A 17,927-nucleotide genomic window follows, 5' to 3' on the forward strand; every position below is an offset into this window, starting at 1 on the left:
AGGATACAGCTCTCAGCAGTACCGCCTGGGGATCCCAGCTGGGACACAGCTCACCTGGCCCCAGGTGACCCCAGGCTTCTGCTGCCCACGCAGTCACCCACGCTGGGTGTCCCTGGGGAGGTCCCTGCACCCCTTGGAGATGTACTAGGGGAGGGGGCAGCTCCCAGCCCAGCCCGGGCCCCACAATACAGGCAGAGGCCAGGTCCCCAGCTGGACCCTTTGCCAGGTGCGAGCAGGAGGCAGGGGTGCTGGAGACACTGATTACAGCCCCTCCTCGCCAAGGCTAGGCACACACAGGGCTAGGGTCCTCGAAGCCCAGCCCAGGCCCGGGGAGTACAGGCTGCTGGGGCAGAATCCCAGGCACACAGGGAGATGCGCTGCCATCCTCCCACCTCCAGCGCCTGGCAGGGGGTTCCCTGGGTGGGGCCTGAGGGCCTAAGCGCTGTAGCTGGCATATTGGAGTGATCAACACACCTAGCAGAGGGAATGAAGGGGCCAGGTTCAGGGACGCACAGCACCGAGCACACAGGCAGCCGAGGCAGGGAGAGGCACCAGGGGACAGGGCCACGTTCAGGGACATACAGCACCGAGCACATGGGCAGCCCAGGCAGGGAGAGGCACCAGGGGACAGGGCCAGGTTCAGGGACGCACAGCACCGAGCACACAGGCAGCCCAGGCAGGGAGAGGCACCAGGGGACAGGGCCACGTTCAGGGGGACACAGCACCGAGCACACAGGCAGAAAAGACAAGGCAAGGCACCAGGGGACAGGGCCAAGTTCAGGGACATACAGCACCGAGCACACGGGCAGCCCAGGCAGGGCAAGGTACCAGGGGGCAGGACTGAGTTCCAGGGATGTACAGCACCAAGCACACGGGCAGCCCATTCCCAGTCACTACACAAAGCAGAGAGTCACAGCCATATCAAGCAGTTCCCAGGCAAGGTTTATTCACAGCTTGCAGGAGTCAGAAAGGGCTGTCAGAACCCGGCAGCGTCCCAGTAACATGCACCAGGCTGAGGGAACAAGGGGGCTGGCTGGTTACACCAGCGCAGATTACCGCATACTAAGCCCCCGGCAATGGTGCCCAAGTGCACCCAGCCCAGAGTTCCTGGCACTCAGGGCCAGAGGAGTCACCAGCACCCCACCAAGAGGTAGGCTCTGGGGAAAGCCAGGCCAGCCTGGGGGAGCAGCCAGGAGTTGGGCAAGGCTTCACCACAGGCCCTGACCTCACCTGAGTGCCAGGCTGGCTTGCCCACATCTTGCCAGGGACCTTCCTTCCCTCATCAGGGACCTAGCCCCCTGCCCTGGCCCAGCCTGTGCCACTGGGCAGGGAAGCCCGGAGTGGAAACCGAGGCATCAGGGAAGACGAGCAGCCCCTGGGAAAACCTCACCACCCACAGGGCCATGGGCAGAGCCGCCACTCGAAGGCGGCAGCAGCAGCCCCCAGCAATTGCCAGGGCAGCAGGGCACCCACTCCCTGGCACCCCTGTATGCCACACACCAGGGCCAAAGAGACCTGCAGGAAGAGGGGAGGCCAGGCCCTTGGGACGCAGTAGCCGTGCTGGAGGCCTCACACACAGGATACTGAGGCAAACACACAGGGCAGCATGCAGTCAGCAGAGACTCTGGCACCCCTGGCACAGTCAGCCAGGAACCGCTTTGGCGGCCAGGAAGCGGGGAGGTGGCTCCAGGGTCCTGCCACACAGCATAGATCCTCTGGGCGTGTGGCTGGCTCCCCACTTGCTCCATGGCATCCCGCAGCCAAGAACCCCGCTCTCGCTTGCCCTAGGCAGCCCCAGGGGAGGGGGCCAGGCCCAGTCAATACAACACAAACGTCCTCTGGGGAACGGCAATGCCAGCTCCCTCGACAGGATTCACGTCGCTGCGCTGGGCACCTTCCCTGGCACCCCCTTCTTCGTCTTCCCTTCCCAGCCTGTTCCCACCCACCGGACGATTCCCATACGCTATGGAGTCACTCCCGCCTCTCATCAGCCCATGCTGCCAGCCTCTAGCGCCCACTTGCTCCATTTTCAAGCAAGCCCCTTGGTGCATTCCCTAGGCTGCCCCTCCTGCTTGGGGGGAGGAGGAGGAGCTTCCCATACACATCCACACCCTCTTCATTCTCCTTCAAACCCCCTTCGGGGTGATGCCTGCAGAAAACACTTGGGTTATGTTGCTGGTGTGCGGAGAGCACTGCTGGTCCCACTGCCCAGCCTCAGTCCTCATCACACCACCTAGCTTTTGTCTAGCAATTCTCATCAGCAGATCGCCACGTGCTTTACAATGGGAGGAGCTATCATTACGCCCATTTTACAGATGAGGAAACTGAGGCACCAAAGGGGGACGTGACCTACCTAAGCTCTCCCAGTCCAGTGCTCTAGCTGCTGCCTCCTCCACCTGTCACACCAGCTTCTGTCTCAGACTGCGAGCTCCATGGGGCAGAGGCCATCATTCTGTTCTGTGTTTGTACAGACTCTGGCACCAGGGGTCCAGTTGGGGCTCCCAGATGCTACCGTAATACACCTAATAAATAGTAACACTGCCTGCTGGGCTGGAGGGGACCACCAGTGAGGGGTGCCAGCACCCTCTCCCGCTCTCCCACAACATGGAGCGGGCCACCCCCTGGGGACGGCGTGGAGGGGCTCCAAGTCAGCAGAGGCTGCTGCCAGGACCAAGAACAGGAGCTCAAGTGACTCCAGCTAGCGCAGACAGACAGACAGACACACACACAGAGCAGGCGCCCAGAGCCGAACGCACTGGTAATGCCGCACAGGCTATGTACAAGTGGTGCCATCCCTCCCTGGCCAGGAGCAGAAAACAACTGGCTCCATCCCCGGGCAGCGAGGTGCTGGCAGCCGGGGGCAGAGTGCCCAGCTCCAGGGAGGGAGCTAGGATCCAGATGCAGTTGTGGCAAGAGGGGGATGTCAGACTGCAGCCTCGGGGGGCAGCCCCCCTCGCACTAACATTGATCCAGGAGAAACGTCATGCACGGGGCCCACCCTACCTAAGTGACTGCTCCCCATGCCCTGGGCGCCGGGACCCGCTGGGCAGCCAGGCGCTGCAGGGAGTCTGGTGCAGGGGGCTGGAGAGTGCCCCTCCACAGCTCAGGATCTCAGCTTCGTGGGAGCACCATGTCCCAGGAGGAGTCGCAGGGCTGGGCGCTGCAGCCACACCCTGGCCCCAGGCTGCCACCAGGGAGCAGGTGGGCAGGCCCAAACGAGCTGTTTGGTGGCAAGTTCTGCAAAGCCACTGGTAGTACAAGTCCCCTCCCAGAGGCTGGAGAGGCAGCGTCTGCAGAGGTGCCATGGAGGTCACACATCATAGTTGGGCAGGTAGCTGTAGGCAGGGGCCCCGCCTGATGGGGGGCTGCAGTTACATGGGAAAAACCAGCAGATCACAAAGCCTGGAAGAGAAGAGGAAAGAGTAGGAGAGGGGAGGTCAGTGTGGCCGGGGATCCATGGGGCATCACAGCATGGCCTGGCCCAGACAGGCTCAGCCTTGGGTCCTGGCCTCACCAGGCACGGCCTGGCCCAGACAGGCTCAGCCCCCGGCCCTGCCCTGGCCCACACAGGCTGTTTGGGTGTAATTACCCTGGTGTCACCCCTAGGGTCGCTAATTCAGGTACAACTGTCCTGGTGGGGGATCAGCCTGGGATCTAGGTTATGGTCACACCTTGGCTCACACCAGTCTAAATTCCCCAGGAAATACGAGCCCTCAGGGCAGCCCAGTAACTGCCCCCCCACAGGGGCCCCAGCCCACTCTCTACCTGCCCCGGTCACGTACCCCGTCCAAACACCTCCCGCAGCAGCGCGATCTTCGGCTTCCGGGTGTGTGCCACCTCCCGGCGTGCCTCCTTCAGCAGCCGGTTCCGCAGCTGCTCGATCAGAGTCTCATCCGTGATGATAGAGACCACCTGAGAAACAAGAGGGGAGCCTGACGCACTGCCAGGGAGAGAGGTGCATGGATTTACAGCTACACTCCTCATTCAACAGGGGGCGCTGTGGGAGGTAGGGCAGGGGCGCTGGCTGTGGGGGGAGCTCCCGGCTACTCCAGCCCTGCCCTCTCCCAGCAGGGGACGCTGTATAGAGTGAGGTGGGGTGCTAGCTGTGGGGAGCTCTCAGCTACTCCAGGGCTAGAATCTACCAGCAGGGGGTGCTGTAGGGAGTGGGGCAGGGGCACTGGCTGTGGGGGGAGCTCCCAGCTACTCCAGTCCTGGCCTCTCCCAGCAGGGGACGCTGTATAGAGTGAGGTGGGGTGCTAGCTGTGGGGAGCTCTCAGCTACTCCAGGGCTAGAATCTACCAGCAGGGGGTGCTGTAGGGAGTGGGGCAGGGGCACTGGCTGTGGGGGGAGCTCCCAGCTACTCCAGCCCTGGCCTCTCCCAGCAGGGGCTGCTGTGGGGGACGAGGCGTGAAGCCGCCTGGTGTGGTGTCCCTTGAAGACTAACCTGGTCATAGAAGATGACGGTGACGAATACCCCGAAGAGGATGGACTCCACCAGCAGGACGATGCAGTGAGCCCTGGGAGGAAGGGAGCGGTCAGGTTCAGCTTGCTCAGGAGTTCCCAAGGGCAGGCTCAGGCCTTGCTACTGAGGATTCTGGCCTAGAACCACCCACTGGTGTGTCATAGGCCCGGTACTGATGACACCCACTGGAGAGTTGACCTCCACATTGGGAAAGAGGCTCTGGGGGCAGGAGACAGAGACACCCTGTAGCTGCAGAGTCCCAGAGGGCCCTGACACGCCGCAGTGACAGCCTGAACCTTCAGCTGGCTATGGGCTTGGTACAACACCCTGCTCCTCTAGCACCTCATAGAGGGACTCGGGGCCACTCCCTCCCCCACAGCTCTATGGGGCAGAAGCTCAGCGTCACCCACAGGGAGCAGGGCTGAAATGGAACCCAGGTGTCCTGCCTCTAGGACCTCTCCTCCCCTTGCTGGGATCTGCCTGCACCCAGCAGCCAGGGAAGGGGGGAATCTGGATGTGACCCCTGCACACTTACATCTGGACGTGGTTGTTAGAGATGCCTCCAGCCACACCTTCCATCTTCCCGGGGAAGCTCCTGTCGACCGGCCACAGCCATGTGGTTAACACCAGCCCCATGGCATAGAGACTAGCCAGCCCTGAGACAGAGCCACAGGTCAGCGCAGGCCAGAGACGAGCACCCTGGACCAGCCTTGGACTGGGCTCAAAATCCCCCACCCGGGCTAAGACCAGAGAGCCTGGCCAGGAGGCAGCCCTGGGAAAAGGGCAGGTGCCAGCTGCTGCAAAGCAGAGTTCTGGAGTCACAGCCCTAGTTAACGCCATTTGATCTCACCCGACCTGCCCTGCGAGGGCTGCCCAGGGCCTAGCCACCCACCATTAACTGCTTGACTACTGATCACCCTACCTTCACGCTCACCCCTGGGTGGGACAGCCAAATTCCCCACCACCACCCTTCCCAGTCCTGGCCCCCTCTCTCCCAGGGTCCTTTCAGCTTCTACACATGGAGACATCAAGGGGGAGCAGGGAGCGGGGCAGGTGGTAACTATGGGGCAGGGGGGTCCCACAGGGAGCAGAGCAAAGGGGGGCAGGCAGTGACTATGGGGCTGGGGGGTCCCCCAGGGAGCGAAGCAGAGAGGGCCAGGGGCTGGCAGGCAGGGAGCAGAGCAGAGCGGAGGCAGGCAGTGGCTATGGGGCTGGGGAGTCCCAGAGGGAGCAGAGCAGAGGAGGGCACACGGTGGCTATGGGACGGGGGTCACACAGGGAGCAGAGCAGAGTGGGGCAGGGGTTGGCGGTCTTGTAGGGAGCAGCGCAGAGGGGGCAGGGGTTGGGGGTCCCGTAGGGAGCAGAGCAGAGGGGGGCAGGACTGGCAGGCAGGGAGTGGAGAAGGGGCTATGCAGGTAGCTGGTGCATGTAGCTGGGCTTCCTGGGTCCTCCTGCCCAGGCTCCCCTTGGCCATTGCTGCGGAAGGGCCCTAGGAGGCGCCAGGGAGACACCCTCTCCAGCTGGCCAGCTGCCTGCGCGCAGGGCTGTGGGACCAGAGCTCCCCCTAGTGAGGGACAGCAGAAGGGCAGGGGGCTGGCAGGACGGCCGCACGCAGCAGGGGAGGGCACAGCTCCATGCTGGTGCTGTGAGCTGCAGCACCACCTACTGCTGCATCACCACGCCCGCACCAGAGCTCCCTGTGGGCAGCTCCCCCACTCGGCAGCCACGTACCAGTGTAGAAGAGGAACTGGATGAAGTATTTCTGGTTTAACTCGCCAACGCAGTTGTTGATCCTACAGAGAGAGCACAGGTCTGGACGGGGTCAGCAGAGCGACTCGACACCACCAGCAATGGCTGGCGTCAGACACCAGGTGCCCCGTCCCTCACCCTCCCCAGCACCTGCACCCAAGGACAGCAAAGCGAAGCCCCGTTGGAGGGTCAGTTCCACCTGCCAGGGACACGCAGCCCTTTCTGGGGAGACAGCAGCTCAGGGCAGGCAATGGAGAATCCCACACCCGCCAAAAGTTCAGGGACATCCACTGAGCTGAACCGGGACTTTGGGGTTAACACCCTTCTCCCAAAGGGCACTCAGGGATTTGGAACAAGCCCGAGTGCTCTTCCAGCAGCAGCAGGCCTCTAGTGCTACCCGGAGGCACTGCCTCCCCCATCATGTCCCCAGCGCCTCGCGGTGGCGCTCAGCCCTCTCCAGCTCAGCTGATGTGGCCAGAGGACTCTGGCAGGTGCCATAGCACTGGAGACAGAACTGAGATTCGCAGACCCCTCCAGAACAGCGCATCCCTGGAGAGATCCCAGAGCTCTGCTTCCATCTGCGAGGGCCTGCGCACGCCCCCAGCACAGGGGACACCTCATCCAGGGGGCAGGGAAGGGGGAGGAAGGAAGTCCTGCAGCTCCAGCAGTGCAGGGCACTGCGTGTGCCTGGCACACACGGGACACGCACCGGGGGGTGTCTGCGCACACACAGCGTGAAGGGGGCTGCACTGCACAGACCACGGTTGTGCAGGTTGACTCTGCAGCGACAAGCCCAACAGCCATGGCAGAGTCCACGGGGGGAGCCAGGGTCTCCGCACGTGCCCCCCTCTCTTCCGTGCAGCTCTCATGGGCCTGAGCTGTTACCAGGCCCCCAGCTCAAACTGCGGGCGCCTCACCAGGGGCAGTGGTGATCCATGCGGCGGATGCAGCGATGGCAGATGCGGCAGTGGTGTGCCCGCGGCGGGCGGTACGTCTCACAGCGGTTACACACCGTCCAGTCCTCATTGCTCTGGGGAGCAGGGAAGAGAACTCTTAGCTGCAGCCCTCCCTGGGATCCTGGAGACCCGCCGGAGCAGGCACTGGCAGAGGTAATGCAGGGGGCTGGGAGGACAGGCGGGCCAGCAGCGCGCGGCGTCAGAGCATCTAGGAAGCCTAGCACTGGAGCAGCAAGAGCCATGGGACTAGGGTGACCAGACAGCAAGTGTGAAAAATTGGGACGGGGGTGGGGGGTAATAGGAGCCTCTATAAGAAAAAGACCCAAAAATCGGGACTGTCCCTATAAAATCAGGACATCTGGTCACCCTACATGGGACAGACAGTGACAGGTGGAGCTGGGGAGGGGAGGGAGCCTAGACAGCCCCAGCACTTCCAGAAGCCCTTGGAGTTTACATATAAAAGTAAAAGATCAAGTCTGGCTCCCTCCCCACGCAGGTCCACATAGACTAGAAATACCCCAGGGATTTTGCCACTAGGGGGCACCTCTGGACAGGGTAACAGAGGATATACAGCACCAGGGCCACACAGCCTGGAGAGGAACATAGGAGAGGCCCCTGAGATGCTCAGGGCTGGACAAGCTAAAGCCCTGGGGCTGGGACTTAGGGACCAGTCCCAGCTCGGCAGAGAACTGACCATTAGCAGCATCCCAGAGCCCTCCCCAGGCAAGTCTCTCCACTGGGGAGTTTTGGGCTCACGCGCAGCAAGGGCTGTTGGCAGAGTTACTGGGATCGCTGCATGCCCAGCCCCGGCATTTGCAAGTCTACACGCTCCCCTGCCATCTCCCCCAACGAGACACGGAGCTCCACTTCCCAGAACAGCTGCATCAGCCTGGGGGGTTCTCCACAGCCAGCCAGAGCTGGCGCCGCTGCAAAGGGAACGCTGGGTCTGCTGGAAGGTTTGGGACTGACTCCTGCACTGGCTAAGCCAGCAGGGAGCAACCCTTGTGGCTCAGCCACTGCATGGGGAGGGGGGCTTGGCTGCCAGCCAGCACACGGGGCTGGGGGGCAGGCAGTCAGGCCAGGATTCTGCCATTCCTAGGCTGTAACCTGGCCACGTGCCAGCTCAGCATCTTCGCCTTGCCTGGGGGGTGACCAGCTGCCGAGGTGCTTAGGGGCAGCTGAACATATAGGGCGAGTCTCCTGCTACCCCAGGCTCAGACTGTTTCCAGCCACAGGGAGAGACGGGGTCATTTGAGAGCAGAACTGCCGTTGCAGCACAGGCCAACAGGCTGTCTCCAGAGCCCAGAGTAACCCTCCACCCATAATTCCCTGAGCCAATCCAGCTGCACAGCTTGTCCCAGAGGACGTCTCTCCCGGAGCCCCTCACACCAGCTGGACAGGTTATGCCAGCTGCATGAGGTCCAGCAGCCGTGTCACTTTAATCCCATCCCAATGCTACTACGCTGATCCACACACCTAAGCTCCTGGATTCACTATCCTCGGCAGCGGCTAGACCTGCCCCCTCCTGTGCTAGTGCATCGAGCTCCATGAACACTCACCCGCTCGCTCTTGTGGGGTGTGTTGCTGCGCAGGTCAGAGAAGTCGATGGCGGTATCGGGCAGTGGGACCATGCCTGAGAAGGAACCAGAACAGGAGACAATGAGGAGGCTCCCGCGGCGAGCAGGGCACAGATGGGCCACGGCACCGCGTCACACTCTGCATGCATGGCTCTCGAGTCCCCGAGTCACCCTGGAGCCAGCTCAGCGATTGCCTGGGCTGGGGGGAAGCTAAAGAGATGGGAACAAGGGGGACCAGCCTTGTCACAGGGTTGAATTGTACATAGGGATGTGAGAGGGAAGGCGCCCAGCGGCCACAGCTCTTCCCTTACTGCATATGCCCAGAGCTGGCTGATGCTAGGCGAGGCACACAGGGTCTGTTCACACCCCATTTCCAGAGCCTTTGAAGGGACCAGGACGCCAAGCAGCAGGTGGGTGAATTCCAGTTCCCCCTCCCCAGGGATGGCTGCGTGTCACCTCACCACGGGAGATAGTCCCAGAGCAAACCCCACGTCCAACCCCACGTCAGTCACCTGGCTCCAGGGTTCCCTGTCAAAGAGGGGGCTGAGTCAGGCAGTCTAGCTCCAGACTCATGTGCCAGGGACACATCACGCTACCCCAGACTACCCCAAAGCCGTGCAAAATGCCACTCGCTACCGGATGGCACTGACACGTTCACATCATTCCACCTATGACAAGAGGCCTGGGGTCACTGCAAAAGCAGCAAATCTCCCGTATGCATCTGTTATGCTAGCCTAGCCTCCCAGCCCGCACAGAGGGCAGGACCTGTGTCAGGTCACAGCAAGCCAGCAGCAGAAACCTGGAGTCTGCCAGGCTCCCACTCCAAAAACTAAAGCAGAGATGTAAAACGGGGGAATGTTTGTTGTACGTTTATGACCAAGCGGCATGACTCAGTTTCCCCACTTATTTTGTATGGCTCCCCACTGGGGCTGAAGGGGTTAATTTCTCCCCTGGGACAGAGGAATAAGAAAGGCTGTCTGGATGTCACACAGGCAAGGGGCTGGTCTGGGTTGATGTGGATGTTCCCAATGCACAGGGAGGGCCTTGCAGAGAAAACGGGCGCCTCAGGGACCGGTCAGTAACGGTTACCACGTGAGATCTGAGGCAGTGTAACCTGTGAGCACAGCGGGGCTGCGATGGGGACAGACACAGGAGATGCCAAAAGACTGGGCTCATGCACAGGGACACTGACACACAGGGCCACAGAGTGACCAAGACACAGAAATGGAAACTCAGAGGCTCCAGGAAAGGGGCAGATGACTGCTGAGATGGACTTTGACTGAAGCGTGGCTTTCCCATTTGAACCTGCACACTTCAATCCTGTACTCCAGGTGCTAACACCTGCTGCTTGCTATGACCAGGCTGTCCTGCGTCACTGAAGGCACCTGCTGGTTGCTTCACCCCTGAAAGGCGAAAGGCACTAACAGGAGTCTGAACTCATCGGGACTCGCTGGGAAGCCGCTGTAAGAAACAGGAGAGCTGTAGCCCAGAGGCCCAGGCTTGGAGTCAAGGGCCACGTTACTCATCCTTGAATAAAGCTAAACCCAGGGCCTAGCAAATAACAGGAACGCTCCCAAGGGAGACAATGTAAAGACTAGGGCATCAAGCCCCCTGTACATCCATGACACCATACTACCCTCCTATGGCCAGGGACAGAACCCAGGAGTCCTGGCCCCTAGTCCCCTCTTCTGCTGAACGTTGGTTCTTTCCACCTGCTGCTTGCCATCTGGGTCCTACGGGGTCTCAGAGAGAGAGTGAATCAAGCAGCCCTCTGACATCCCAAGTGACTCGGGTGCACACAGGTAAGTGAACATAATCCCAACTTCACCATCCCCTACCCACTACTATCCATGCAAGTGGCGGCCGGGAGCTGCCTGTCATCATCATGCATCTCTCCCATTGCTAAGCCAGCCCAGCCCGGCTAGACTCACAGGACACATCCGGGTCTAGTGAGAGAAGACAGAGACGGCCCTGCAGGAAGAGGCAGGACTGTCCCATCAAGCGTTTCAGCCAGAGAGCCCAGGGCCCTTTACAAACAGGGGAAGGATCATTTCCATTCCCACCCTCTGGAGAAAGGCGCAGCCTGGGGCAGGGACCGTGCGGCAAGTCAGCATCAGGAGCGGGGAGACCTCAGTTCTCACTTCCCGGCTCTCTGTCTGAGCCACTAGGCCACCGATGCCTCCCCAGCATGGGCAGAGGAACAGCTGAGGGTGGGTGCTTACCTGGATCAGCAAAGACAGCTCGTGTGTGACAGGCCAGCAATAGAAGGACAATGAGGTTAAACATCACGGCATGGAAGGGACACCAGAGGCTGGCGTAAAGGGAACAAGGAGAACCAAACCTGTCAGATACCGAGCCCAGCTGCAGGTTCCCCAGGGGCTGCAGGGCTATTTTAGACTCCGTTAGGAACGTTGGCTTCTGCGGTCACACAACGCCAGTGTGCGAGGCCTTTATTCTGGCTGCCGTGGCAGTAAGTTAAAAAGGCTAAATATACACAGAAACGAATCGAGGTTATCCAGAAAGCGCTCCCAAATCTGCACAGGAGGGCAGGGCAGAAGAGCTACGTGCAGAGAGGAGTCTGGGGAACGGCAGCGAAGGGGCTGGAGGCATGAGAAGAGTCTACAGAAGGGTGTAAACCCTGGGTGGGTGGGGGTGGGGACTGGCAGAGATGGAGGAACCAAAATGGCAGATTTATCAGCCTGTGCAATCACCAGGGGGTGAGGGCTGGCACAGGCAAAGCCTTCTCACAGCTCCCTGAGAACTGGAGACAACCTAGCAGAAATGGGTCAGCTGGCACCTCCCAGGCCTGTCCATTCCAGTTGCTAGGGAACTCTTCCAGCCAGGTCACACTGGATGCCGCACAACAGCAGGGGATCACATTACACATACACTAAGCCCAGCCTTAGAGCTGTAATCAGCACCGCACACCCCAGGCCACGTTACCAAGCAGGGGGAACAGACACTAGAAGGTTTAGGTGGCAATTATGCAACAAAAAAACTTCAAAAACAGACTCCAAAAAGAGACTACTGAACTCGAATTAATATGCAAATTAGATACAATTAACTCAGGCCTAAACAGAGACTGGGAATGGTTGGGTCATTACACTAATTAAATCTATTTCCCTATGTTCAATTCTCCTCGCACCTTCTATGGGTCATCTTAATTATCACTTCAAAAGTTTTTTTTTCTCCTGCTGATGATAGCTCATCTCAATTGATTAGACTCTTCCTGTTGGTATGCGTACTTCCACCTTTTCATGTTCTCTGTATGTATAAATATCTCCTGTCTGTGTGTTCCATTCTGTGCATCCGAAGAAGTGAGCTGTAGCTCACGAAAGCTCATGCTGAAATAAATTTGTTAGTCTCTAAGGTGCCACAAGTACTCCTGTTCTTTTTGCAGACACTAGAAGGGGAGCCATGTTCTGAGCAGCGAGAGATTCCTCCCCTGTTGTCTGGTGAATCCCTGGCTGCGCATCTAGCCCACACGGCCTGCATGGGAGACACCCTCCCGGCCTGCATTAGAGCTCAACCCCAGGCCCCGCTGCTGGAAAGTCAAAGGTGGCTGCACGCTCTTCTGTGACATGCCTAAACCCTTGGAGGCCAGTAACACCTGAGACACAGCTGAGTGAGGACTGGGGAAGCTCCTGCACCATGCAGTGGCACGGAAGTGACAGCTGCATGTTGCCGACCCAGTTTGGGGGGGTTTGAAGAGGGAAGGAAGGGAGCTGGCAGTTCCAGACTAGGGTACCTGGCCTGTAGTGGTTCTGAACCCTGCAGGGGCAATGGAGGGAGAAAACGCATGGCAGGGACAGCATTAGCCGGGGAAATGAATGCAGAATGATGCTGATTCAGGGATGGGGGGGTGCTGGTGCTCAGGGGAGCTGGATTCAAGCCCTGGCTCTGCCAGATGTCCCACGTGACCTTGCGGGGAGTCACTTCCATCTCTCCGCTTCAGTCCCCATCTGTGACCCAGGGACGCGCCTGGTCCACTAGACACCAGCCCACAGAACTGGGATTGGCTCTGGCAGCGCCTCTGTCCCTCACCCTGCCTGGGAGAAGTGCGGCCAGGTGCAGGGAACCCGGGGAGCCCCCCATATCTGGGAGGGGGCCTAGTGACCCCTGGCAGGGGGGCATCTCATGGATCCAGCACCCCACAGCAGGGCTCCACGGGACTGACCCACCCCCACAGGCATAGGAAGGGGGGTATGTTCCAGAGGGGCACCCCAAACCCCTACTGCCACCCAAACCCCTACTGCCATCCTGCCCTACCCCAACTCTTGCCCCTCCCCCACTCTGGTCCCGCCCCCCACTACTGGGCCCCGCCCCCGCGCTGCCGGCCCCGCCCCCGCGCCAGGCTCCGCCCCGGCCCGGGCCCCGCTACCTGCCCCGGAAGCCCGGCTGCAGCAGGATGTGGGTGAGGATGACGTAGTCGGCGTAGCCCACGCTCAGGTAGGTGAGCAGCAGGCAGAGCGCCCCGCACGGGTCCCGCCCGCAGCGGCCCGGCCCCGCCGCCCCCATGGCCCGGACACAGCGGCCGGGCAGCAGCAGCCGCGGCTCCGCCAGCTGGGGCTGGGGGCGGGGCACGGCCAGGCGCCGCCCCTGCCTTCCTCTCGCCCAATCGCAGCCAACGCCTTCGTAGACGTCATGGGGGCGGGGCAGGGACGCGGAAGAGGAGGTGCTGCCTGTGTACCGTTTCCATGGAGACGTGGAAATTGGATCCCGGCCCGGGGGATAGCGAGAGGGGGCGGGGGGTCTGGGGATGGGAGCACGGGGGGAGGGGTTAAGGGCACGGGGGGAGGGTCAGAGCTGGAGGGTGGGGGCCTGGGGGAGGAGATGGGGTCCCAGTTACCCCAGGCGGGGGGTCTGGGGATGGGAGCACGGGGGGGTCAGAGCTGGAGGGTGGGGGCCTGGGGGAGGAGATGGGGTGACAGTTACCCCAGGCGGGGGGTCCGGGGATGGGAGCACGGGGGGAGGGTCAGAGCTGGAGGGTGAGGGCCTGGGGGAGGAGATGGGGTCCCAGTTACCCCAGGCGGGGGGTCCGGGGATGGGAGCACGGGGGGGTCAGAGCTGGAGGGTGGGGGCCTGGGGGAGGAGATGGGGTGACAGTTACCCCAGGCGGGGGGTCCGGGGATGGGAGCACGGGGGGAGGGTCAGAGCTGGAGGGTGAGGGCCTGGGGGAGGAGATGGGGTCCCAGTTACCCCAGGCGGGGGGTCCGGGGATGGGAGCACGGGGGGAGGGTCAGAGCTGGAGGGTGGGGGCCTGGGGGGGAGATGGGGTCCCAGTTACCCCAGGCGGGGGGTCCGGGGATGGGAGCACGGGGGGAGGGTCAGAGCTGGAGGGTGGGGGCCTGGGGGAGGAGATGGGGTGACAGTTACCCCAGGCGGGGGGTCCGGGGATGGGAGCACGGGGGGGGGGGTCAGAGCTGGAGGGTGGGGGCCTGGGGGAGGAGATGGGGTGACAGTTACCCCAGGCGGGGGGTCCGGGGATGGGAGCACGGGGGGAGGGTCAGAGCTGGAGGGTGGGGGCCTGGGGGGGAGATGGGGTGACAGTTACCCCAGGCGGGGGGTCCGGGGATGGGAGCACGGGGGGAGGGTCAGAGCTGGAGGGTGGGGACCTGGGGGAGGAGATGGGGTGACAGTTACCCCAGGCGGGGGGTCCGGGGATGGGAGCACGGGGGGAGGGTCAGAGCTGGAGGGTGGGGACCTCGGGGGGGAGGAGATGGTGTCCCAGTTACCCCAGGCGGGGGGTCCGGGGATGGAAGCACGGGGGGAGGGTTAGAGCTGGAGGGTGGGGGCCTGGGGGGGGAGATGGGGTGACAGTTACCCCAGGCAGGGGGTCTGGGGATGGGAGCACGGGGGAAAGGTCAGAGCTGGAGGGTGGGGGCCTGGGGGGGAGATGGGGTCCCAGTTACCCCAGGCGGGAGGTCCGGGGATGGGAGCACGGGGGGAGGGTCAGAGCTGGAGGATGGGGACCTGGGGGGGGGAGATGGTGTCCCAGTTACCCCAGGCGGGGGGTCCGGGGATGGGAGCACGGGGGAAAGGTCAGAGCTGGAGGGTGAGGGCCTGGGGGGGAGATGGGGTGACAGTTACCCCAGGCGGGGGGTCCGGGGATGGGAGCACGGGGGGAGGGTCAGAGCTGGAGGGTGAGGGCCAAGGGGAGGAGATGGGGTCCCAGTTACCCCAGGCGGGGGGTCCGGGGATGGGAGCACGGGGGGAGGGTCAGAGCTGGAGGGTGGGGGCCTGGGGGGGAGATGGTGTCCCAGTTACCCCAGGCGGGGGGTCCGGGGATGGGAGCACGGGGGGAGGGTCAGAGCTGGAGGGTGAGGGCCTGGGGGAGGAGATGGGGTGACAGTTACCCCAGGCGGGGGGTCCGGGGATGGGAGCACGGGGGGAGGGTCAGAGCTGGAGGGTGAGGGCCTGGGGGGGAGATGGGGTCCCAGTTACCCCAGGCTGGGGGTCCGGGGATGGGAGCACGGGGGGAGGGTCAGAGCTGGAGGGTGGGGACCTGGGAGAGGAGTTGGGGTCCCAGTTACTCCAGGCAGGGGGTCCGGGGATGGGAGCACGGGGGGAGGGTCAGAGCTGGAGAGTGGGGGCCTGGGGGGGGGAGATGGGGTCCCACTTACCCCAGGCGGGGGGTCTGGGGATGGGAGCACAGGGGGAGGGTCAGAGCTGGAGGGTGGGGACCTGGGAGAGGAGTTGGGGTCCCAGTTACTCCAGGCAGGGGGTCCGGGGATGGGAGCACGGGGGGAGGGTCAGAGCTGGAGAGTGGGGGCCTGGGGGGGGGAGATGGGGTCCCACTTACCCCAGGCGGGGGGTCTGGGGATGGGAGCACAGGGGGAGGGTCAGAGCTGGAGGGTGGGGGCCTGGAGGAGGAGATGGGGTCCCAGTTACCCCAGGCAGGAGGTCCGGGGATGGGAGCACAGGGGGAGGGTCAGAGCTGGAGGGTGAGGGCCTGGGGGGGAGATGGGGTCCCAGTTACCCCAGGCTGGGGGTCCGGGGATGGGAGCACAGGGGGAGGGTCAGAGCTGGAGGGTGAGGGCCTGGGGTGGGAGATGGGGTGACAGTTACCCCAGGCAGGGGGAGCCATCTGCAGTGGCTGCAAAAAAAGAGGGGAGAGGCGGCCCCCGCAGGACGGTACAGCGCAGCCCCCGCATCCCTGGGCTGTGCGGTGCAGCCCCCCGGCATTGCAGTGCCCAGGCCCGGCGGTTCCTCCCTCGCCCTGATGCCCTGCATTGAGCTGCCAAAGGAGGCTGGATGCAGCGAAACACTTTACGCAGCCCCTCGGGGTGCCTGTACCTGCAGCCGTTCGCTGCTCAGCCGTAGGTTGTGTGCTCAGTGCCAGGCCTGGACCGCAGTAACGCGCTGCAGATGGAGTTTCACTCCTTTGCGTTATTTACTGCAGAAAATGTTGTTTTTATGGCTCTGAACGTTACATCCTTTACCTTTATTAACAGGATCCAGCTGGATGGCATTGGCCTATTTAATTGATATCTTTAATAGCAAATTATCATAAAAATAGTAGTAGTTGCTAGTAGAGTGATTTTCTGGTTTGGTGTCAGAACTTCTTCAATTTCCTTCGAGCTGGCAATGGGAATTGCCTTTGTCAAGTGTTGTTTTGCCTCTCTGTCGAACAGCCTTGTTCTTTTTCATATGTCTCCACTTGTGTGTGGAACTTGGTTTCCAAGTATGGTATTCACCACAGGCCTGATTTTTAAAGGTTGAAAGCACCTCAATGCTTTTGAAAATCCCACTGGTTGCCTAAATACACCTCTACCTCGATATAACGCTGTCCTCGGGAGCCAAAAAAATCTTACCGCGTTATAGGTGAAACTGCGTTATATCGAACTTACTTTGATCCACCTGAGTGCACAGCCCCGCCCCCCCGAGCACTGCTTTACCGCATTATCTCCGAATTCGTATTCTGTCGAGTCGCGTTACATCGAGGTAGCAATGTACCTTTTAAAAATCTGTCCCTAAGGGCACTGTACTATTTGTATGAAATCCTTCTCAAAGGCAACTTTCTACTGTAGTTTTTACTAACTACAAGTATACAACCCCAGGGTAGACTGACGCCCACAACCATTAAAAAATCATGAGTTATACACCCAAAAGTCATGAAATGAAAATAAATAAGTACATTTGGGAGTCTTTTAATTTTCCTTTTTGTTTCTGAGCTTTGTACTTTTGCTGTTACCTCACCCAAAGAATCCACATACCTAAAACAACTGTACATTCCTATAACATTCCTTTACGTTTTATTACCTGTTGCACACACAAATGTGGATTTTTCTACTGAGTTGTTTATATTTCTAACTGCATATTTTAATTTCATAGCCTTTTATGTGTGCTACATATTTTGTTGTGATACCTTTCAGTGATATTCTTCATTCTTACAAGTTTACCATTCTGTACTGCTAAAATCAAGGATTTTTTCAGATGGATTATCCAGTTATTCCTTTGCATTGGTTGGTGGGGGAGGGGAGAGTCACTCTGTCTGGAGTGGCTCGTGTCCTTGGGTGCCTACCTCAGGGCAGACTGTCAAAAGCAGAGCAGACACCCCAAACTAGTGGAGTGTAAGTTCTATAAATAGATTTCACCAAGCCAGTCATAGGCGCTGACTCCATGGGCGCTCCGGGGCTGGAGCATCCACGGAGCAAAATTGGTAGGTGCTCTGCACCCACCAGCAGCTCCTCACCCCCCTCTGCTCCGCGAGCATGCTGCAAGCCCACTTTTTCCCGCTGGCTCCCAGGGGAAACAGCTGTTTCATGGGGCAGGGTGGGAGTGGGGAGGAGGGGGAAACATAGCACTTGAGGGAAGAGGCAGGGCCGGGGCAGGGATTTGGGGAAGGAGTCCAATAGGGACAGGGAGGGGGTGGAGTTGGGGCAGGAACTTTGGGGAAGGGGTTGGAATGGGGGGGGCGTGAGCACTCACTAGCGCCAGGGAAAGTTGGTGCCCATGAAGCTAGTAACAATGATCCAGGAGTTCACATCTAACAGGCTTACCATGGAGTTACAGACAGTCCCCTTAGACTCTCCCGTCCCATCTGTCTGGCCATCCAGACAAACTGGACTTTGATAAATGGTCACTTATATCACAAATATTCCAGGTTGTGGGCCCAATCCCAAGAGACCAGTCACCCAGGTCAAGTTGCATTCTAGATCTTACATCAAAGATAATGGTCCT

General features: G+C 60.8%; 1 protein-coding gene across 5 annotated transcripts; it reads right to left on the reverse strand.

The window, feature by feature from the left end:
- Positions 1–921: 921 nt before the first annotated feature.
- On the reverse strand, positions 922–13,263 carry LOC115639401 (palmitoyltransferase ZDHHC3-like). 5 transcript variants are annotated; one of them, XM_030542103.1, is made up of 9 exons: positions 13,126–13,263; positions 10,967–11,055; positions 8,727–8,800; positions 7,129–7,241; positions 6,194–6,255; positions 4,998–5,118; positions 4,445–4,517; positions 3,783–3,912; positions 922–3,402 (listed from the first exon to the last, which is right to left on the reverse strand). In XM_030542103.1, exons 1-9 carry the CDS (start codon positions 13,260–13,262, stop codon positions 3,311–3,313), a joined length of 891 nt encoding a protein of 296 aa, XP_030397963.1. In that variant the 5' UTR covers position 13,263; the 3' UTR covers positions 922–3,310. The 5 variants fall into 5 exon arrangements, with proteins under 5 accessions (XP_030397963.1, XP_030397966.1, XP_030397965.1 ...); XM_030542106.1 differs by having other exon boundaries at positions 13,130–13,207; XM_030542105.1 differs by lacking the exon at positions 13,126–13,263 and adding an exon at positions 11,890–11,925.
- Between the last annotated feature and the right edge of the window lie 4,664 nt (positions 13,264–17,927).

This window comes from Gopherus evgoodei, chromosome 24, assembly GCF_007399415.2.
Source record: "Gopherus evgoodei ecotype Sinaloan lineage chromosome 24, rGopEvg1_v1.p, whole genome shotgun sequence".
NCBI classification, from domain to species: domain Eukaryota; kingdom Metazoa; phylum Chordata; order Testudines; family Testudinidae; genus Gopherus; species Gopherus evgoodei.